The sequence below is a fragment of the Crocodylus porosus genome, unplaced genomic scaffold (genome assembly GCF_001723895.1).
Source record: "Crocodylus porosus isolate Cpor-Errol unplaced genomic scaffold, CroPor_comp1, whole genome shotgun sequence".
Lineage (NCBI taxonomy): Eukaryota > Metazoa > Chordata > Crocodylia > Crocodylidae > Crocodylus > Crocodylus porosus.
In genome coordinates, this window is record NW_017728942.1 from 8778580 (window position 1) to 8801923 (window position 23344).

Genomic DNA, 23344 nt, shown 5'->3' on the forward strand with positions numbered 1-23344 from the left:
CTGCTATTGGTCAGTCTATGGACAGTTGAAGAAAAAGGAATCTATGTGGTCGTATGTTATCAATGTCCTTCAGAAGCTATAAATTAGCTGAAATATTTGGAAACCATTCAGAAGGAAGATGCAGCTCTGTGAAAAGGATTAGTTAGCTGTTGCCTGGATTAGTGGGCTTGTGGACCTCGAGGAGCCCAAGAACTGCGTTCCAGGGTCCTTCCCGGCACCCCTCAGACAGCGTTGTCCGGGGACGCCTGACCTCGCTGAACTTTGTGGAAAAAGAAGCTTGCTGTGTATCAGGCATCAGAGGGACTGCCGATAAGTTGCCGACGCGAATTGCTTTTGTCTGTCATCGTTTGTCTTGTTACTACATGTAGTTGTGTTTTTCTTAAGTCAATAAATCTTTCTTACCTTTCTACTCCCGACCACACTCTCAATCTAAACCCTCTGCAGGCGGCTGGGACACACTGGTGTGGCCTCTCCCAGGGCCCAGCTCAGACAGATCTGAGGCAACTTGAATGTGCTTGAATAACCCAGTTATATGCTTGCTTTCATTATTTAATAAGAAAATGATCCTTCCAAAGCACTCAAACCATTAGACCGCGCTTTGCCCTTCTAGTTGTTCTGTAACAGAAGATGATCACATCTTTCAGGAAATGAAGATAAAGCACAAATTACACGTGTTCCTTCCTCCTGCTTTGCCTTGGGCCAGATATGTGCAGCATCCCAGTGGCTGGGAGCAGGCAGGAATAACTGCAGTGGAAGTGGCTCCTTTGTTGCAAGGGCTTAGCTCTAGTCAACCAGTTGAGAGTGTATTTTACTGCCTTTGTGCCCATTATTTGAATGTTCTGAGCTGAAACCAGCCTGCTGGAGATGTGCCCCAATAGGGTGCAAAGGTGAGATGGAAAGCCCTATCTAGAAACTCATTAAGCATTGGCTCTGGCCGTGATTTTTGCAACTGAACGGGATGGAAATCAGGTTTCTGTCCATCTTCCCTTGAAAATTGAATCCTAACGCTAGAGCCTTTGAATGCTTCTTCACACATGTAACCTGATCAATGGTTTATTGTCTCAAGTCCCCTGGGGAGTGTCACAAGCCCTCGGGCTGTGCCTGAGCATTTCACTTTGCATTTAGCTAAGTCAGCAGAGAAATATGCACAAGCTTGAGCACAAGCCAGACAGCTTCTTCTCTGCTCCCTCTGCAAAAAATCTTTGGGGCTGGGATCACCCGCGCTCCTGGACCAGCCTTCAGAATCAATGGATGTACCTGGAGAAGCCAGTACATAGCATGTGGGTTTTGCTAAATCTGCTAGTGCAAGCATGGCAGATTTTGAAAGGCTCTGATCCCTTCAACAGTGTGATGGGGTCAGCAGTTTTAGTGCATCATAAGCACCTGGATGTCCCTTTAATGGGCACTTCAGTCCAAATGATGGCAATCCTCAGCACAAGGATGGAGAGGGATTTGAGCCTGCTTGCTGCCTATGCAAGTGGTGGCTGCAAAGATACAGGGATGGAGAGAGATCTCAGTGCTAATATTGATGTCTTTTCTCATTCCCCCAGGGAGAAGCTGGCCCACCTGGTTTGCCTGGTCCAACAGTAAGTATTTACCCAGCATCAACTATCTTATTTTCTCTTGTAAATCTACCACAAGGAAATAATGCTTGTGAATCACTCATTTTCCAGCAATAAGAGTCATCAGCAGCACTTTCTCCCTCTCGGTCTGTAGGAGACCTCCTACACGTTTAGCGAGCAGGCTAAGGGGGAACGACAGCTTGTCGTCAGCACCGAACCTGAGAAGAAACGTTCTCGGAGCTAAGAGAGCAGATGGTCTGAGATGAAGGCCGAGGAGAACATAGTTAAAATCACAGCATACATCTATTCTCCTCCAAGACCCAATTTTTACGATGCTTTGTATGCCTGAATTGCAATTGTTGCTATGTACATTCTCGGTTCTGGCCACTTGGCCGTGGTTTGAACTATTTGGCGTGTGCACAGAGGCAGGTTTTGCACGGGCGTAGCAGGAGCATGCCGCCTCAGTGTGTGCTTTTAGTTCCCCCTAGAAGTGTGGACTGCACCGCCAGTGTAGACGCAAGCTGAGCATTTGGATGACAGTGAAAAATACCTGGAGAACATAGAGTCAAGCAACCTCAGTGATGAAAGGAGATACTTCAAAGTACTTCTCCAGGGTTGTCCAAACCCAGCTGGATTAAAGACCTCCACAGTGGCCAAAATCTGCCCTGTATAATACACCTGGCACCAAGTGCCTTCCAGGGCTATCCGTTCCTGGCACCCACCAGGATCCATTTCACCGGGAGATGCTCCAAAGCAGGAGTAAGCAGGTTCATGGGGAGATGCTCCGAAGTTTATGAGCGTGTATGAGATTTGCATGTGGATGAATTATGAAATCTAATTTATTTAGAAGAAATTCTCCTGTGTCTAACATTTTAAGAAAGGATCTTATCACTGTCTTGCTTACATCAGGGCATGTGTTGGTAATTATATTAACAGTCATTGTCTATTATCTGGTTTAGGGACCTAAAGGTGCACCAGGGAAGCCTGGAAAGCGTGGAGATGCTGGGTTACCTGGCCTTCCTGGAGTGGATGTGAGTATTTCAGCTTATTCTCCTGGATTCTTCGAGCACTTTATGTTGGCATGGGCATTTTTCCAAGGCAGCTTGTCAACTTGCACTAAATCTACTGGAGCAGCAAATGTGCGTACTGAACTGAATCACAGTCTTGTACGCCAGGAGAAATCTGAAGAGACAACTGGACTGTCAGCAAATCTGAATTATTGTTGGGGTTTGCAACGTGTTATTTCATGCAGCATTATGTCAAGACCTACAGCATTGCTGGTGCACCGTAGGACCGAGCTGTCTGTGACCTGTTTTGATCACAAGACCAGCACTTCATCTTCATGGGAACTTTGTCCAGAGAGCCATTGCCTCTCGTTATAGTTTCAGATGATTTGAGACAGGTAAAACACTTGCATCGTCAGGTGTTTTTTTTGTGCTAGCAACTGAGTCTGCCTTTGCTTGCGTTCTTTGTACCCAGCTAAAGCATCAAACATAAGGGACAAATTGACAAGAATTCGGGTTTCCTTCAGGCTCTGTTACCAGTTGATCCAGATTCTCAAGGTTCAGACTAAGCATATTCAGTCCTTTAAGGATTTTGTTGGATGTCTTTGACTTTCCAGGACAGAAAAAAACAAGTTACTAAAATCTCTGACAGGAGTGTTGTTTAATCAAGTGAAGAAAGAGTTGCATATTTTCTGAATTAGAAATGAGGAAACAAAACATTAAACTATTCAGGCTTGGTCAGCAAGCTAATTCCTTTCAGAATGCAGGAATTTAGCCCAAATTCATATTTTTGAATCCCTCTGTTTTCCATGGTTTAGTGTGTGCACACTCCTGGCTTTCAGGACAAATGAGGCCAGGCTGTAGTAACCATGCTACCAAAAACAAGGCACTTGTATTATATCTAGTAGCATAGGTGTAATAACAGACTGAACAGTCATCCGTGGATGCACTGCAATGCAGCATTATTCCTTACCATCCTTCTACTCATTGTGCATTGTCTCTGCCTTTTAACTATTGTGTATTTACCATCCTTGTGAGAACAGACTACGTTCATGCAGAGATCTGCAGCTTCCAGAGTCACTGCCTAGTTGCTGCCTGCCAGCAAACATCTAAGCAGGTGACGTCCAGCTCTACATCTGTTGACCCAGGCTCTGTAACACTGTACTGCTCCGGCAGGGTACAGCCCTGGAAGTGAAACCAGCTTGAAAGAGGCTGTGTCTGCTTTCATCGCCCTGCTAAAAGAAATTCTAGCCAAGCAAGAGTAAACTGTCTGACCTGTGCAGGGTTTCAGTGTTTGGGCTGCAAACACAGCAAAGACATTCTCAAATGCAAGCTTATTTATCTAAAAAGTGTTATAAGAGTCTTTTTATTACTATATATATAGTAAAGATTCCTATAAAACTCTCTCTCTCTCTCTCTACACACACCCACACCCACACCCACACCCACAGGTGATACAGACAGATACATAAGAAGTAGAATGAAGAAGATGGCCTGGGGTTTTATTTATATATATATAGAGAGAGAGAGAGAGAGAGAAAGAGAGAAAGTAAAGATTCTTATAAAACGAGATATATGTGTGTGTGTGTGTAGTAAAGACTCTTATAAAACTCTCTATATATGTATATATATAGTTTTATAAGAAACTTTACTCTCTCTGTGTGTGTGTGTGTGTGTGTGTGTGTGTGTGTGTATATATAAAAACCCAGGCCATCTTCTTCACTCTACCTCTTCTGTATCTGTCTGTTGTCTGCCACCCTTTCTGGGACTGTCTGGATAGGTCCTTATGAAGACCCTTTGAAATCCATAGCCACCTATTACTCACTTTCCTTCTTGTCTGTTGTGATCCTCTTCCATGTTCTTAAGTTCTGGTTCTTGAAACGTCAGAGGATCTAATACCATCACCAGGTCACTTCTTCAGTCAAAGCACACTTCCATTCCCTACCCTGGAGACGATCTGTGAGACTGATCTGGGATTTCTCCCATCTCCACTGCTTAGTGGTGATTTCTTTCCTCCCTCCAAGACGTTGAAGGTCCCCATAATCGATTGTTACTGTCCCTAAAACACCTTCCTTTTCTTTTGTCGTATCTACAGCTACTCTCTGTAAAGAGTTTCAGACAGAAGAGTGTCATATCTTCACATTTTATGTCATTTGAGTCCACGAGACAGCACTCTACTGGCTGAGTGACCTATAAAAATATTGTACTACATTATTATTGCTTTGTTTTAATATACCAGGATCCTAGGAAAAGGATGGTAATTGTTGCTTGACCTGATGCTGCAAAGGTTTACAGATTTGAGTAAATGTATGCGTGTGAGCAGTTCCACCGAAATTATAGCTAAGATCTTCAACGGGAGAAGTCTTTGCAGAATGAGACCTTACAAGGCAACCTTTCCAAATTAAACTGAGCCTCAGGATTGAGTGAGAGAGGCTGGAAATGTATGGGCTGCAGGCAACAAATAGATGACAACTGATTTTTTTTTCCTTAACATTCTTTTAATATTTTCACAATGTATGTTTAAACGTCCTGCTCCAAGTCACAGGCAAAACAATCAGTGCAGTAACTATTTTAAAATGACTAATTGGTGGAATCTTTTTAACAGCCATATGGACTTTGGTCATTTACTTAAGTGATAAATTAGACAAAACACTTTATTTTTTAAGAACTGGTTGTTATACAATTATAAAATTTAGGGGAAAACCCCTATGGGTAACAAGTGTTCAAAACTGGGTATAACAGGTGCATTTTCTGACAGTCGTATACATCCACCGTGCGGGTGAACCTGTATTTGCATGTGCAAACCAGATACGTGCATGGGTTCAGTGGGTAGTGAGGAAGTACACGGATTTACACGGGCACCTGTTGAATCTTGCGTTGCCCTACATGTAAGCTCTAGTGAGCTAGTCACTGTCATGGTGTGTTTAATTAATATGCCACATGAGTAGAAAAACTTCACACACTTCCAGTTCCTTCTCCGACATCTGATTTAGGGCAAAGTGACCTGGATTTCCTAGGGTTTGGCTGCCTATGCCTAACCCCATAAAGCTCCTTTGTAAACAGGCTGGGGTGGGTTCTCAACGTGCTTTGCTTCCTTGTCTCATCCCTTCTTTTTATTCCTTCCCAGGGTTTAACAGGAGCTGATGGCCCACCTGGCTCAAATGGGCCCCCAGGAGACAGAGTAAGTACAAGGAACTGTGAATCCTTCATCTGTTTAAACTAAAATGCTTCAGGTGCCATCCAACAGGGATTTCTAGTCTTTGTGTAGTCAGGCAATGTGCTGGTGTGGATGTGATGCATGTGGGTGCCCCTATAAGCCCCTTGGATTCTTAAAACTAATGTCTAGTCTTTTCTCCCAAATTGGTTCCTTCCAAGCCATGCACAGGGTCAGGGGGCCGTATTGTAGGTACATACCTTGCTGTGTTTTTGCTGGGGTTTTGAATTGCCCCAGAGAACAATTCTGGGGTTACTCTTGGACACGATGGGTAGTGGAAATACCATTAGCAGCTCAGATCTTATGATGTTCTGCATGTATAAACAGCTTTTTGAAGCAGACAAGGAAGCCTGTATGAGATATAATCTCAATTAGCAATCAGCTCAGGTTTATCCAAGTGCAGCTATTTTAGGCCTTATTTGTGGTCTGAATGCACAGCTTGGTTGCATTTTTTTTTTTTTGACTGCTGCTATATATAAACTGTTGAGACTGATGCTTTTCACTAGTTCTTGGGTGCTGGAGGTGAGTGACATCATTAGTGACATGGGTATGGTACCAAAGCCCGTACAGTGAAGAGCAATTCCTGCCAGAGCCGACCATGCAGTTCCATGGGAGACACCTCCATCCTAGGTGGTCCTGTGTGGGGGAGCTCTCAAGCAAACTGAGTCAGGGGTGGCAACTTTGTCTGACTGCAGGCTGGCATGACTCACTCGGTGTTATAGGTGGGCAGGTGACTGCTAGGAAGGGAAAGGATGCTTAAAAGGAAGAGGCTGGTTCAGCAGGTTGATATCACTTGTGGAGCAAACCCATGCCCCTGGCTGCTCTTGCAGGGATCCCCTCTGTGCTCCATTCTCCACTGGAGAGCCCATCACTCACACGACACACAAGAGAAGGCTTCGAGGCTCCTGTATACTGAGAGAGGAAATCCTGAGCCTGGGATGTTGTCATGCACTCACTTGCCTTGTTGCCCTTTTTGGACCTGAGCCCACAGCCAAAGGTCAAGGCTTATTTCTGTTACAAGGAGAAAGTGGTGCAGGTTGGGTCGTTTTCAAAGAATATACAAAGTCAGTCCTGCTCTCATGAGTGCAGTGGGAATCAAACCACAGGAGACGGCATCTCAATTGTGCAAATGAGGTTTAAGATCTGTTATCTTATTAGCCCATGGTGGTGTGAGCACACCAGCATCTAATCAGCATGTGCCAACAGGGTAACAGCTTGCCATTTATGTGAGCAGGATCTTCCCTTTCAGACATTTAGCGGGAGCACGGAAGCATCCGATTAGCGTGCACAGTTGTCCGATCTGTGCACTCAGCTTGGGTTTGCATCTAGCTTGATAATCAGTTCCTACAACAAGGTGTGGAAACTTGGGGGCTGTTGCCCATTACAGGAGAGTGTTGGGGTCAGCAATCCAGCTACACAAATCCTTTTAATCAGTGCAGTAAAAGCAGAGGAAAAGCAATGCATCACTTGAAAACAGAGCTACCCCGTGCAGCATTTCTACCAGTCCTGATATAGGAAAGCATTTCAGCCTCATTGCACTCCATGAGCTATAAGCATATGTTTGACCACAGTGGGACTCAGGCTTGTTCTTCCAGTTAAATGCCCTCCTGAATAGGGATGGCTTCCTGAACTAGAGAGCACCAAAGACTCTCCTGACTGTCCTTCTAAACAGGTGGCTTGGTGCGTGGCAGGACATAGGATCACAGAAACTGAGGGTAGGAAGGGACCTCTGAAGGTCATCTAGTCCAGCCTCCCTGTTCAAAGCAGAACTAGATCATCCCAGTCAAATCACACTCACGAGAGATTTTCAGTTTCTGTTGTATACAACTAATAAAAGTCTGCTCTCCCACTTGTGCTGCCACTGTCAGTACAACTGGGAAACGCTCAGTCTGGCCAATGTCATCGTCCATTAAGTCTGGCACTCCAGGACTCTGCTTGCTGTAGAGGCGCTCTCAGACACAACGCCCACCGACGTTGCTGGTAGGTCTGTGCAGCATCAGGTCCGGTTAGTTTTTAAACAGAAAGGCAGTTCTTTTTGGAAATAAGATCATCGGACTGTTGCCTTATTTCTGACTCCTGATGATCAAAAGATTTTAAAAACTGCTGGCTGAAGTTTAGTGTTTTCGAGCAGAAGTGATGCAGAACGCACCTGCAAACCAGTGGAGCTCTGAGAAATCGTCTCGGCTCTGCAACTTGCTACCGCGTGTAATCATTCCTAATGTGTGTCTGAATTCAGAATTCAAGGATTTTCCATGCCCTTATAGATTCAGAAATCATATTGCCTCAAAATGAAAAATTCTAGCAAGATAGTTTTTCTAATGATAGGAGAAAATATTGTTGCTGGAGAGAGTGAAGTCAAAAACGCCGTATTACAATACTGATGTAAACCACTGCCTCTCCACTGACCTTAATGGAGTGATTTCAGCTTGCCCAGGGCCCAGTGTAAAAGTAGGAGGAATTCACAGATTCACAGAAGTTTAGGGCTAGAAGGGATCGCATAATGTTCATTATTACCTACTGAGGCCCAGATCTTCAGAGGTATTGAGACACTTCGCTCCAATTCAAATGAAAGTTAGGGTTAGGCACTGAAACAATATAGAAAACGAGGGCCAAAAGAGTCTACGCCTGAGCCCAGCAAAGCCAATGGAAGTTGTGGAATTGATTTCAATGGGAATGAGGTCTGGGTTTCAGTCAATGGATGTCAGGAAAGTGCTGGGAAAAGAGCCTCACTTGTCCTGTAGTCATCAGTACAAGCTTAGCGGGCTGGAGACAAAAGATAAAAGCAATGGAGGGCAACCAGGACGCTAAGTAGGAGGAAAATGACTGAGCTGAGATTTGCACCAGAGCTGATCTTTATTGGATTACAGTCTGGTCCTAGCAAGACTCTTCCTAATGAGGAGCGTGGGTCCTCGGGATCTGTCTGTTTGCTTAGCCTTCCTCTGTGAACTTAATGAGGAAAACCACTCGTAATCGGGGCTGGAATGCCGAGAGCAGGGCCGGGGCCGGGGACCTGCTGGGGATCACTGCACAGGCATGCACGCCGCGCCGCTGGGACACTTCCGTGTCTGTCTGCCTGCCCTATTCCTGTGCTGCTTGTGTTGGGTACGTTTTGGACTCAGGAAATGACGCCCCCCTCCCCTCCCCCCATGAAAGAAAGTAATTGTGAAATGCCCTTTTGGAGATAATAACTCCCTGGCTAAGACCTTGGAGGCTAAATTATAGCCTCTTGCGAGAAGACTGTTTGGCTTCCTTTCACATCCTTCTGACAGCCAGTACAACGTCCTGCTTGCCATCAGACAACCTCAAGGTAAATAGATTACTCTAACTTTTACCTGAGTCTAATTTGCACAAAATGAGCTTCTCCAACCAGGAGATCTTACAATATTTTCAGCTGCCCTGTGAAATACAAATTTTCATTTCCACCTAGGAGAAATTTCCCAATCTCTGCCTTCTCCTATGCCTGAAGAAGGGTGAGCATGCAGAAAAGCTTGCAAATAAAGAATTGGGGTTTTTTGCAACTACCCAGTTGGTCTAATAAAAGATATCAGCTCTGCCATGAGTGCTGATTCCTTCTGACAGCAAAGGCACTCCCCTGTCTCAGGAAGGCTCTGCCGAGCCATGGTATTCCAGCACTTCTGCTCCTTCTTGCAGCCTCTCCTGGGATGTGCAAAAGGAAAGTCATCAGAGCGATCCTCACCCCGACTGCCATGTTCAGAGGATCCTGGAGGAATAAGGTGTCCTACTCCCATGACTTTTGATGGGAATTGAGGGCTTAATGTTCTTCAAAAGTCCCAGGCATGGGGCCTGGTTCAGTTTGAGCTTCAGGCTGCAGATTGTGCGACTTCTTTTATCAGACCTGGTTTTCCCCAATGCAGTATTAATGAGGAACACATCCTATATCTCTTGGATAAGCGGTCTACAAACAAGCAACAGAGCAATGGGAGAAGACAATGGGTAGGTAGGAGATAATGGGTATCTTTGGCTGGGTAAGGCAGGTTAATGCTTGAGATGCCTCCAGCCTGTCTTCTGCATTTGCTTGTTCCCCCATTGGCTCGAAATGGCACCCATAAAAGAGAAAGCAATTGCAGCGTGACAAACTGGCACAAGTCAAAATGGGATTCAGTTAGAGCAGAAATTGTAGGGAGAACTGTTTGACTAGGAGCCCGCGGGCCACTGATACCTGCTGGTGTAGAGGGAGCCCAGCTGGCGTGATTTCAGTGAGGCTGTGTGCACACAGACCAACTGCAGTTTCTGGGCCTGCACATGTGCACAATTGCACGCGCAAAGTAGTACCACCTTTTTGTGTGTGCCGTCATGGTAAATGCATAGGTTTTTCATGCAAGTGTTTTGTGAGCCTTCGGCAACATAGACCTGGGAGGCAGACCAAGACGCCACTCCTGTGTCACTCCTTAAGTGGATGGTGACGATGCTGCTGACTGAGCAACATTAGTTTAAAATGCCCCGTAAATGAAAGCATCGCTCGTTGTGTCTGAGCCTTTCGTCTTCTCATTTGCCATTCTAAATTCTGCCTTCGCCCTTGAATCACATCAGCCAAGAACAATAGAAATTCAAAACAAAGAGTTATGCACAATGAATGCTTGAGAGCAGCGTGGTTATATCTCAAATACTGAATGTCAATAGAGCTTATGAACATTCACTGCGAGGTCTGTGGGGGTAGCAGCAGACAAACATTATCATTTATACCAAATAAGAGTGGCACTTCTCCCCTTCTTTTCCTTTGTGTTGGTAAGATGAATAACTAAATCACTATGCTGCTGGCATTGTCTGGCTGGATTTTCTTTACCCTGCAATAGCTAATGCTCTTTGGTTATGAGTAATCTCAAAACTCTGGGAGCACAAGTCAGCTAAGCTCAAGCAGAAGCTCTTGGAAGTACAATGTAGTCATACGTCACCCTTAGTATGACTGGAGGGGACACATTTCAATGATTCCTTCCCCCCTACCTGCTCCCAAATGCTCCAGAGAGGGTATTTATGGGGCTGAAGATCTGGGCTTCTTACGACATGGCAGTAGCCACACTGTGAGAAGGCCAGATGCTGAATTATTTTGACCCTGGAGTGGTTTCCTGATGAAAACAGTGTCGGTGAGAATTGAAAACACGAATAAAAATCCTTAGCACTTTTGCCCAAATATTGGGGGACAACTCCTATTTAGGCACCTAATTCTTACTGGTTATAATAGGAGTTAGGCACCTAAATATTGGAGATACTGGGCCTTACTACATAGCAACAAGTGTTCCTTCCATTTTAAATGACAACTGAGTCTTGGAGCAAACTTGTGTGACCCCAGTCCCTTCCGCCGAGGTGCAGCACTTGGCGGGTGGCAGGGAAGAGCGCTCACTTACTCTGGTGTCAATCTTGGAACGGCAATGAATTTCCTAGGTAGAGATTCAGGCCAACAGTGCACAGTGTCTGTGGTTCCTGTGTACTCATCAGCTCCCTGTGTTGCACACACGGGTGTGTACCCGAAAGCTTGCAAAGAACTATTTTTTCCAACTATTTAGTTGGTCTAATAAAAGAGATCACATTTACCCAAAGAACCTGGTCTACAAAATGCATGCACACACGTGCGTGCGCCTGTCTGGGTAAGCTGGTCAGTCATCGGAGATCTGGAGAAATGGTGAAATTCTTCACCTTGCACTGGGAGTTACTCACATCTCTAGGGCAGGTGCTGGCTCTTCTCTCTGGCTGAGGCATTTTGAGCTGCACTTTGTGCTCTCTGGGCTAGCTGTGCATTGCCCTCATTCCCTAGAGTAATTTAGCACAGCCATTAAAAGGGGCTGACACAGCAACTGGGAATGGCTGGCATGGAGGCAAGGCCCTTCTCCCCCCCATGTACTCTTCTGACCCTGGCTGCAAAAGAGGAAGCCTGGGACCCATGTTGCTGGGTCCTTGCTATGGGAAGATGTGAGCTGATCCAAACCTGCCCAAATCATGGGAGCATCAGGACCACCGAGGTATTTCCAGTGCTTGTTTTTTTAGATTCCCCCTTCCTATGTGATGACAACACACTATTTATTGGCATGGCCTGTGGGGGGGGTCTTTGCTTTTCTATGCAGTAGAGTAGACCACATGAGCCTCTTTCTTGGATTGTTATTTAATAATTGACTTCCTGTCCTTGCAGTGGCAGGCCATTGGCACTGCCCTCATCCCTTTGCTCCTCCTGTAGCAGGTTAGAGTGTATTTGATGGGTTGCAGAGCTGTAGGTTGTAGCCGTGTTGGTTTAAGGACATAGGCAGACAAGGTTTCATTTCATCCAAGAAGAGCACATACCAACTGCTGAAACTTCCCTAGGCTGATGAAAGGTTTTTGAACCTGAAAGCTTGCTTAAAAATTGTTTTCCAACTATTTAAGTTGGTCTAATAAAAGATAACAATTTCAGCCAAAGAACCTTGTCTGTCTTTGAGTTGGGGCCTTGTGCTGGTAGTTGCACAAGCCGGTTGTTCATGCCGTTTTAGGAGCAGGTTAGACAAACACTTGTCTAGGATGGGTTGGATAGGGAAGGTCCTGCCTTGAGCCGTGGGGCTGGACTAGATGACCTCCTGAGGTCCCTTCCAGCCCTGCTTCTCTACGATTCTGTGATTTGCCTTACATTACTATCGTCCTATACAATAGTGAGTTACAGTATCTCAGACTGCTGGGCAGCTGGTGGAGGACTGGCAAATTATAAACTCTCTTTCATGAATCATCATAGTCTTACTAATTGCTCCTGACCATTAGCAGGGATGGGATAGTTCGTTTGCATCCTCTGTGAGCTACTTTCTTGCAACTGGCAGCCAAGCTTACATTTTTCTGCTATGTCCCTCTGATTCGGGTCCCGGCTCTCCTCTCCCCTCCCCTTCCATGGAGGATGATCTCTAGTTTCTGTAGCGCCGTAGCCTTGCATAACAGGGACAGCTGCGGCACTCAAGCAGGTCATAACTTAGCCCTTTAGAAACTGAATTTACATGGCGGTTTCCCATGAAGCCTGTTAGGAGGTCCACTGGGACCATGCAGAAACATCTTGGGACTCTTTTTTCCTTGGAGCACGCCATCCTATTGCTGGGTGAAACTGTTCATTGTAACAGCTGTTGACTAGAGGATCTTGATGGAGATTGGTTTTGATTTGACACTGGGCAAATAACTGACCCTGCAGCTTCAGTTCGATATTATTTCACTAAGGCCGTAGCTGGCAGTTATTGTGGTGTGCCAAAGATTTTAGTGTGTTTAGGAAAAAACTGAGATTTGCTCCTAGGATAGTCCTGTGAGCGGGATCAATCTGTTAAGAGCTCCTATTGTAGTTCAGACGGTATCATCCAGATAGAAGGCTCCCAGGTTAATATCTCCTACTGACAACCATGAAGTTTTAAGCAAATACTCTTTTATACTAAATATCGTGTCAGCGTGCAATCAATCCTGTAAGCTCTCCATGGTTTGGAGGACAGCGATCCCGTGAACAGTTACCGCTACAGTTCTTGTTGACTCCTACGGTTCACAGCATGGCAAAATTGGCTTCTAAATGATAGCGCCCAATAGTCATCAGGATATTTTTTGTGTGTGTTCATGCATTGCATTTTCCGAATTTGCTCAATTGTGCACTTCCTCACCCACTTGTCTACAGGGTAAAGTTTGGTTTAGTGCTGCCTGTGCTTGCAGGCTTGCTCTGTAGCATCCTAGGGCGGTGCAGTTTGTGTTTGTAGGCCACTATAGTTATGTTCTGCTTAGAAACATTTATTCCACATACCTCCTAAGTGTACCTGTTGGTTGGTTTGTTTGGATAAAGAGTTTCTGGCATTCAAAACCTGCCAACACGAGATTGCGTGTCTAGTTTGTACATGCAGGGCCAGAACCTATTCCACCAGCTAAGCATGCAAGTGGTATTCGGTTGTCCAAGGTGATTCTCCTCCACCTTGTTCAAGTCCCTGGAAAACTCTCGACATCCTTTTATAACACACCTTCATCTTAGGCTGAAGACTAAAGCACAAAAAGCAGTGCAGGCCAATCCCCTTTTGCACTAATAGTTTTTCAGGGGAAAGGATCACAAATAGGCCCTGGGATGCCTAATAGATTTAAATCGGATCTGGCCTGTGGTTACCATGGTTATATGCACAATGAGCTTCGCTGCCCAGGTAAATAGCCACTCCTAGGGATTTTTGCACACAGTTACCCAGTTTGATGGCATTGTGGACATAAGATCACAAGCCAGTTTGCATCTTTGGTTTTGCAAATCTGGGCTTGCACTAGTGAAGACTCCAGAGTTACTCGCGAATTTATAGCATCTCATCATAGAGAGTGAGGATGACGTGCCATTACGGTCCCTCAGGGTTGTATTAATATGGCTGGCTATGTCTTGAGATGTATCCTACTGCAAGCTAATGTTTTATTTATAAAGGTTGCTGCATTGCTTTTATAGATAAGCCTCTAATCCCCGGACTGTTGTAGAGAAGGTGACTGGAGAACCGTGGTATTATCAGCCACCACCATGGATCCTCACTTGAATAATGGGGAAAATGTTTGACAACACCAGTGCAAATAAACCTTTCCTATAACTGCACATACCAACAAGATGGAGTGATTAAATTGTAGGAGGCCAGCCATACTGTGCCTGGTTCTCTTGTCCCATATCGGTACAGAGTCCATGTCAGTAATATGCACCATTCAGGGAACATGGTTTTATTTGTGCATTTCTCCATTTCAATTCATTTTCAGAGCTGTTACCTATAATTAATTATACTGTCTGTTTGCCAGTGTTGGCACCTTTTGGAATACAACAAAGGGATTCAAAAGACCCATCTGTCTGTCTTGTTATCTTTAATTAAGAGGAAACTTAATAATTTTGACAGTGATTTAATTTTAGAACCCAATTTAATATCACAGACACGCTCACCAAGCTGTAATCCAGGCTTAGGAGTTTGAAAGCAAAAGCTAGAGGGAAATAACGCCGGAAGGGTTGGGGGATTTTTCAAGGGAAGTCATGAAAATGCACAAGTCACAAATATTAAATGTCTTTGCTGGCAGAAAAATAACATTCAGTTCAACTGTGTCTCAGTCCTGAAAGCAACTTTAAAATCTATCATCAGGTCTACAGCATGAAGTCTTGAAGGGATGGGAGAGTTCAAATGAACGAGGTTAACTGTACAGATGCTACATGTTCACAGACTAATCCATAGCTGCTAGGAGGTGTGGATTCTCATATTTAATCTCACTTAGGAGAGTCTTATATTTCAGTCTTGGTTCATTGTATTTTCCAAGCAAACAGAGGGCGAAAAAAAACCAAACTTTGAACATCCAGCTCTGTGATCTGGGAAACATTCCTGAGTCAATGAAGTGATCAGAAATGTCAAAGTGTCTCTGAATAAAGTTTTTTGCTTATGGGTGTGACCTCAGTCTGCTTTTTCCATGTGTATGGGGTTTCTTTGAGCTTCCCCAAAGGCAAGTAACCTCCAAGATCTGCAGAGCTCTAGAGGGACTGAAGAAGTGGACTAGGAAGAGACCTTGTTTGACTCTTGATGCGACCTACCTGCTCACTCACTCTGATGTTTTAACCCCACAGGGCGCTTTGGGACCTGCAGGGCCCCCTGGATCGGCTGTGAGTAACTCTTAGCATTTGGACATTTCTTACCTAGCATGGATAAGCAATATGCACGAAGAATGCTGCACAGTAACATAGCAGCAAGGCTCCTTTCTAATGGTAAATGGAGATAGTTGGGAGCAGGGGAGTGTTCAAGGTAGCTTTGATTTATGCTGTTCAGGTTTTGGTTTGGCACAATGATCTTCTACTTGCGTAGCCAGTTTCCAAATGCATAGCCACATTGTCACAGGAAAGTATGAGCCCGACTTAAACCAAAAAAAAATGTGGATTATTAGAGGTGGCTATAAACATTATAATGACCAGTGGGAATCCTTCTGTTGCTTTCCTGGTGCTGGAAAGCAACCCAGACGGCTCTCAAGACTGGCTCATCAGGTATTTCATGGAGTAAAATAATGTCATTTCCAAAGAGGCAAAAGGAGCTGTCAGTAGGTTCAGCCCGCTAAGTCCTCTAAAGTTCATGGAACCTTTGTTCTCAACCCTGTACGGACGTGTTAGATTGCTGTGTTAAATGGGAGGTCACATTTAACTTCTGCTATCTGGATCAGCGGGAATGAGGGGAAATGCTCATTATCCATGTCATAGTCAACTAAATAACTGCCACAGGTTTGGTGCTGAGCTTAATGGGCATCTAAGGAGAATCTCCCAACAGAACTGTTGCAGTTAAGAAACCTTTTCTCCTTAAATGAAGAAATAATGAGTAGTGTTTTTCAAGGTATTGATTAGGCAGTGTCTTAGCCAGGTGAACAAGCAAGCCAGGTAGAAATAGCGTGCATCTTTCTTGACTCCTTTACTCTTCGCAGGCTTCAGTTCTTATAATCAAGTGTCACAATGTCGATGCAGGTAGGTGAGATTCAGAATAGGCAAGAGCACAGCTTATGTCGTGCACGTGTAACATCTCGTTGAGTCTGATACTTCATGCAGATTCACCATCACCTGAGACTGGGATGTGACTCTACTTACAACTCTCTTGTAGTAGCTTCATCAGCACTTGGGAAGATACCGTATTTCTCTTAATCCAACTTTTGGCCGGTGCCAAGAGGAATAGCTTGTCAACAGCAAAAATGCTGTAAGGACAACCAAGTTAAAAAAACCTCAAAGGCTATATTTCTGCCTTCACATATGCATAGGTCATTTTTGTCCAGAGCAGAAAATAAGTCCTTGAGCAACAGCCATGGAAAGGGAATGCACAAGATGAGATACTGTCAGGATTCAGTAGCCAACTTCAGATCCACTTTCTAATTGTAAATGGAGATATAGGAGCATTAAAGGGAAGAAGAGAGTTTTGATTTATTTTGTTCAGATTTTGGTTTGCAACAATAATCTGCTTGTGTAGCCAGTTTCTAAATGATATCTCATTGTTTTAACATTTTGTTTTCAGGCCAGAGGATTGCCAGGACCTCCAGTAAGTAATAGCATCTTTCTCAGAAAAAGCAGCTCAACTATTGCTTTCCCATTACTTTCCTTTTTTTTTTTTTAATTTACCTAAAACCTACACACAGACCCCATTCCTAGGTCCTCCACGCTGTGCAGAGAAGCAAACCCTGTAGCTCAGGCTGCTCATATGCCACCTCTATGATCATCGGGATCCTTGGGGCTGCTGGAGAAGACCGTTTCAACAGCTAGCACCGTTTAGAGCAGTCCTGGGTATGGCAGCTTTGCAACTTCCAGGCACTGACGTTTCCTGGGGTCACTGGGGTCAGGTCAGAGCTGCCCTTAGCCAGGGGTAAGGAGAGTGTTGGGAGCATCTTCCTGTTCCCTAGGATGGCATTGCTCCTGGAAACAGGGCATATGCAGCCAGGTAAAGCGTGTGCGTGTCTTTGTGTAGGGCCCATGTGGCTATTTGAGAGCAAGATCAGGGAGTGGAAAGATGAGCACTGTCAAAACACTTGCTGCTGGCCCTGGGAATGGTGTTGGGTAGCAGCACGTGTGACGTTCTCGTCTCTGCTTTACAGGGGCCTCCAGGACCCAGCGGACTCCCAGGTGGAAATGGATTTCAGGGGCCCCCTGTGAGTTCCTCACTCTTTCTTTCCCATTTGTTGATTCTCCTGCAGTCCGGGATGTAGAAGGGCTTGTTTCTTGTATTTTGCTCTGCCCTGGAAGAATAATGTGTCTGACACCCTGCCTGCTCTGTGGAAAGGACGGCAGGAGAAGCACCCATTAGTGCAATGAGTGTGTGCCTGAGCCATGTTCCAGGGCTGCCCAAGGATGCAAACCTGTTGCCCCCTTTGTGCCCAAAATCCAGAGGGTGCGTAAGACCAGACACTGCCCCAACTTCAGCTGTCACCGTCTCTGATGCCACCGGAGCGCCTGCAACCCAAGTGTCCGTTCTTTGTGATGGGGGACCGGCATCACCTGCATGAGCATTACTGGGTGTCGTGGGTTGTAAGCAGGGCCTCTCTTGGGCAGACGCCCACAGAATTTGCATTCGTATTTCTTTGTGCCCGCAAGTGAATGAGAGGTAGCGGCCCTGAGGGCTGCACAAACACAGGTGCAAATGTGACCTTTCGATGTGCAGAGACAGTGCCGTCCCTGCAGACAGCCAAGCATTTGCAAAAAGAGGAACTCGGGCCTCCTGTAAAGGTGCCTCAGCACTTCAGCTCACTCCACATTCAGAATATGCAGCTGCAATTTGCTTCCCCGCTCCCATATTTTCATTCCAGTAGTTAATAGGACCAACTAGTTTTCTTCCTCCTTCCCTTATCCATGTCTTACGTGATGCCTGCAGTCTGCGTTGGTCTCGTATTGAAAGCTTCCATCAGTTGGCAGAACAGGGCTTGCTTTTTAAATGGGTTCTTCCCAAGAGAGCGTATGGTGCCTATGGTGTGGAGGGAACTTCTGATTCTTTCTCAATCCTTTTAGGGACCATCTGGTCTTCCAGGACTCCCGGGACCAGCAGGGCCACCAGGACCTCCAGTAAGTGGACATTTCCAGCGTAATAACTGTGAGGACTGAAACTCGGTGCGACTCTGGGATCTTTTTCTGCTGCCTTTGAAGGCCACTGGCAGGGCATTTTGCATTTTATTTGAAGCTTGTGTGTTTGCTACAGGCAAAAAGCCCTGAATTTGAGGAAGGCAGTAACTACTTATTGCCTAGGCTAGCGAGTATTTATTTTTGCCTGTTGGTTGATCAAGTTGCAACAGGAGAGATGCAAAGGCATGTGGATGGAGGGCACACACTAGTCCCTGGAATGAGTTTTCCCTCCCACGTGCCCATAATAAAAGAGGCCATATTTTCATGGGCTCTTCCTTCATCTCTTTTGAAAATATTAGGGTTCTGGCCAGATCTTGTGCAAGATCTGTCACCCTCTTGGGATGGGGCTTTTTTAATGCAATAACCCAGGCTGATCATCGCATGTGTCATACCTGATCCTACATTCTTGTAATATTTAGGGTTTGCCTGGGGTCATCAGTGGTAGGGACTGAACCTGGCACCTCCGTACCAAAAAAGATGGGGTGCTATACCCTGAGCTAAAACATGCAGCACTTTGGAAAGCTTGCTCCTTGCGTCTCCCCCCCACAAACAAGAACCACGTGGATATAGTGGTTAGAGCACATGCCTTTGTCAGGACCCCGGGTTCTCTTCCTCAGCCACTGACTCTCTTGTGGGATCTTCTCAAGAGTTAAGTCCATGTTTGGAAGTGGTAAGAGGCCCATTGGTTTTGTACTGGCCCGCAGTGCACGGGTAAATTTGATCCTGTGAGACGTGGGGCAGCCCATGCAACAAATGCTGCCCTATGCTGTGAAATGAGTGCAAAGAGCTTGATCTAGCCAACAGGGGCTTACAGAGGTAGTACAGGCAAAGGAAATGCTCACGTCACTAAAATACGTTGCCTTTTGGCCCTTTGTCTTGGGCATAGTTAAGAATCCAAACTTGCTTGGTTACAGGGGCTGCCCGGGGCTCTCCCGGATGGTGGTGGAGACCTTCAGGTAGGCGTTTCTTTTTGTTTCATCAATGTTTTCACTCTCTTCTCTTGCACACCATTTTAAACGTCTGTATTTGGGGCAAACATACGCATGTGCAAGGGCCCAAACCTGCAAACACCAGCAAGACCAACCCTGCCTACCAGAGAGACCTCATTCAAAGCCTGGGGTCCTTGAGATGAATAAAGACACCCACATGCATCAGAGTGCCTGCTAGCGCCTTCTTTCAAGGATGCAGAAATGTTACTGCTGGTGCAAGGTGCTCGGTGTCATTTCCTTAGAGATGTTCTTTGCTCCCCTAGTGTCGATTTTTGCATGTGCTTCCTTGCACACCGGTGTAACAAATACAGATTTGGCATGTGGCAGCTATGACAGGTTTTTCTGCCAAACTGCACTGCAAAACTGAAAAGGGTGAGCTCTGCTCTGCTGTTTATTTTCCTGGGTGGCAGCACCTTGCTCCCCTGGGCTTTGTGTGCTCTTTCCATTTTGAGAAAACGTCTTGATTTCTTTATGCCAACAGAATGGCGCAGGCATTAAAGTAAAGAGCGCTGTTGAGTGACATTTTCAGGATTTCACAGCTGTTGTTATGACAGCTGCTTTGGTTTCCTAATTGGAGTATTCAAAAAATACTTGTAGTTTGTTTGTGCTGCCTTATGGAACAGTCGTGTGCGATACAATGGAAAACGATAACATTTTGGTCATTTGTACTTAGGCCAGCCCGTCGAATTTAATGGAAAATTAAATCCTTTCTATGGAATGATATTCAGAGATTAAAAAAAAAAAATAGAGGGAGGATTGCATTCACTGATGCACAGAGATTTTTAGAGGAGCAGCCGTAGAGCCCTGTTAAATGCCTATGCGACTTTTGATTTCTTCACGATTACATTTCCAAATTCCAGTGGGGATGCACAGCACCAGAACTTGCTGTTGGTTTTCTTCATGTTTAGCTAAGTCTCCCATCCATGCTGAGCTCGGTTGTGTCTCACGTTTTGCTTCCAAGAACCTGAGGCGATCTGCTAAATTCAGACTTGAGAAAATACTCCCTTGGCGCTAGGAAGCGAGGAAGTCACAGGCAATTCTTCTTTTTTGTTGCAATCATCTTGGCTAATGTAGGCCAAAACTGCATTGTAGCACCTTGCAGTACAAACCTGGTGCCCAGAAATTAGAACCGGTCTGGATCCTTTTAAAATTGAGATGACAAATCGTTAGATGGGGGGCGGGGTTTGTCATGGACATGTCACCCCTTTTCCCCTCAATAGCAATGAACCTACCTTGCTGCAAACCCCAATTTGCTGTACTGAATAAACCAAAAACTTTTGTTTTGTGCAGTGCCCAGCTCTGTGCCCCCCAGGGCCACCCGGTCCCCCAGGGATGCCAGGATTCAAGGTAAGAGCAATATTCTCAGCAGGTGCAAGGAGCTCAGTCCAAACGTGTAACACAGACTGACATCAAGGTGCAGGCTCACACTACACTGCATGAATTACCATTCTCCTTTATCCAGACCAGTAGGGTGTAGGTGTAGGAGTATATTACTTGTCCCTACATTGCCACTGACAGTCACTTGAAGGAGGCAATGAAGGCTACATGCCCTAATCCCGCTCTCTGTGTCTGGAATTCCCCATTAGCGTCCATGGAAGATCCATGGCCTCATGCTTCATCCTGCAAGATGTCCCTGCCCAGCATCACTAGGAAGGTTTTTATGCTTGAAGTTCAAGCACATGCCTAAGTCCTGGGATGGATTGGGGCCTCTTGGCAGGACAGAGCCAGGCCTCTGCTGCAGAGGGGGGCACTGTTTATCAGCAGTAATTTTGAATAATGATGCTCATGCTATTTAATGATTGACATGAACTAAGTGCAAGTTGCCCCTGTGTGCAGGGGAAGCTCAAAGACTAAGCACCACGTGAGTCCCCACTGGAACGGGAGGCGGGTTCAGTCCTTGTGCCCCGGTGTCGGAAAGAGCTGTCTTGGGGCAACAAGTTGTTGCTGTCCTGAGGACCTCAGCCTGCTGTATTCAGAGAAGTCGAGCACGTCACACGTTCCTACAGTGCACACAGGGAAGCCACGAGTGCAGAGAGAGATGAATATTTCTTTGTAAAAAGCCATAAATTACACAGTCAGCTCTGACAACGCCCTCTTTTACACCTCTCCCCATTTTCAAACGTGCTGTGGATCAGTGAGTTGTACTCAGTGGCTATATCTCTTATTTCCTCTATAGGGGTTCTGGGCCACATGTATATTTCAGCAGGTGTTTGTGTAGTGGCTAGCTGGGAGTAGGACTGAAGTCAGCTTCTCAGCGAGCTGCTCTGCAATCATTGCAGCAGGACTTAGCAGCGGTAGGGTACGTCCTCGTGCACAAGGCACTGCCATGCTGAGAGACAGTGGCTCTGCTCCATGCGAGCTAGCTCCCAAGCTCGAACAAGTCCAGCCACCATAGTATGGCACTGTGAACAGACTGGTAAGCTTTGCCTTTGAGTGAAGCATGTTTGTTGGTGGCTGCACAGCTTCTGGACCAGGAACCAGCAGGCATGAGGCAGATGCAGTGGGCTTGGCACAGCACTGTCCTGTACAATGCACGTGGGAAACGGTGGTTGCCTTCAACCTTCCCATCCCTCAGATTCAGCCCTTTGAAGGAATGCTCTTCCCTTTTCAGAGCTGAATCCTTGTTAGCAGTAGGGTCATGCACAGCTACTACTTGGGAACTGACTCGTTCCAGCGGGTGACCGTCAAGGCCTATGAAGTAGAAAGCTCGGGAGACTAGAACATGGTGCTGCCTCCACCCTGTACTGACCTTCTGCACCGGCGGGAAGTTTTACCCACTAGCACTAAAATCAGTATAGGCTGTCATCAAGATAGTAGTAAGGGTTTGAGAAAGCAGTGTGTCAGGCCTGTATATTAAGACTGTCCAGCTCCATCTGGGCTTCATTGGAAGCCTGATGGGTTCTCTCCAGTGGGTATAAAAATAAGGTACAGGTGATCGTCTAAACAATATTAGAGCATTAAAAGTGTGGGGTAAAATTTTCAAAAGGGTCTCAGACTTAGAGCTCAAAGTCAAAAGATGCTTTTGCCAGTTCATTCCTTTGACATGTAGGGGTTAAATTCTCATTGCAAGTTAGTTTTGAAAATGGGACTTAGGCATTTCTTGAGACCCCTTTTCCTCATTGCAAACTTTGGTACCAAGCTTCCTGTGGAGGAGAGTGTGTTGTGTCCAACATGCAACTTCCATGCATGAAGAAAGGAATAATGCTACACAGCAGAGGTACCAACCCCCTCCCCCTGAGTTCAGTCTGTTCCCTGCCTCTCTTCATATCCTGAGTTGGTCTAATACAAATTCAACTGCAACAAGGCAAGATGAAGACTGCTCTCATTCTTGGTTTTATTTGCAGGGGCATACAGGTCACAAAGGGGAGCCTGGAGAAATGGGGAAAGATGGTGAGAAGGTAAACCTCCAAATTTTATATACATATATCTATATATATATATCAATATATATATATTCTTTTCCTCTTGAAAAGCATAGACTAAGGAATTTCTCTGAAGATGGAAGGACAAACTGGGCATTGGTTGGACAGAAAGGGGAAGCTTAGTATGGGATTGGGGGTGGAATAATAGGATACTTGCAATAGCAGGGGACTGGATTCGATGTCCATGGGGACTGCTCCAGTCCTAAGATCCTCGGTTCACACTTGAGGTGTGGATTAAAGAGCAGGCATCACTGGCCTCCATTACTCTGATTTTTATGTCTACGAGACTATTCCAGTGCAAGAAGATTACTCATTCCTGTGATCAGAGATGTTCACAACTAAAACGGCTGCTGCAACTTTGCACGTGTTGTTGGCAACTCATAAATAAAACCTGTACTGAGCACAAAAGTTGAGCAGTTAGTCATGTCCGTGGCCTGGCCAACCACTTCTGTGACATGGAAGAAATTGCATGCAGCAAAGCTTGAGGCCACACAATGCATGGGGGTGGGGGAACGATTTGCAAGGATGCTTAGGTGGAGAAGATGCCCGGGGGGTCAATCCAAGGGTGCAGGGCAGCAGTTCACTGGAACATCT

General features: G+C 45.7%; 1 protein-coding gene across 1 annotated transcript in view; it reads left to right on the forward strand.

Moving 5' to 3' along the window:
* The window catches only part of COL9A3 (collagen type IX alpha 3 chain), a 61873-nt gene that overhangs the window by 8276 nt on the left and 30253 nt on the right, over positions 1-23344 (forward strand). The window contains exons 3-12 of the mRNA XM_019548235.1: positions 1551-1586; positions 2522-2593; positions 5694-5747; positions 15331-15366; positions 16748-16771; positions 17322-17375; positions 18229-18282; positions 19254-19295; positions 20619-20675; positions 22673-22726. Coding sequence (XP_019403780.1) covers positions 1551-1586; positions 2522-2593; positions 5694-5747; positions 15331-15366; positions 16748-16771; positions 17322-17375; positions 18229-18282; positions 19254-19295; positions 20619-20675; positions 22673-22726 — 483 coding nt within the window. The remainder of the gene's footprint in view (positions 1-1550; positions 1587-2521; positions 2594-5693; positions 5748-15330; positions 15367-16747; positions 16772-17321; positions 17376-18228; positions 18283-19253; positions 19296-20618; positions 20676-22672; positions 22727-23344) is intronic.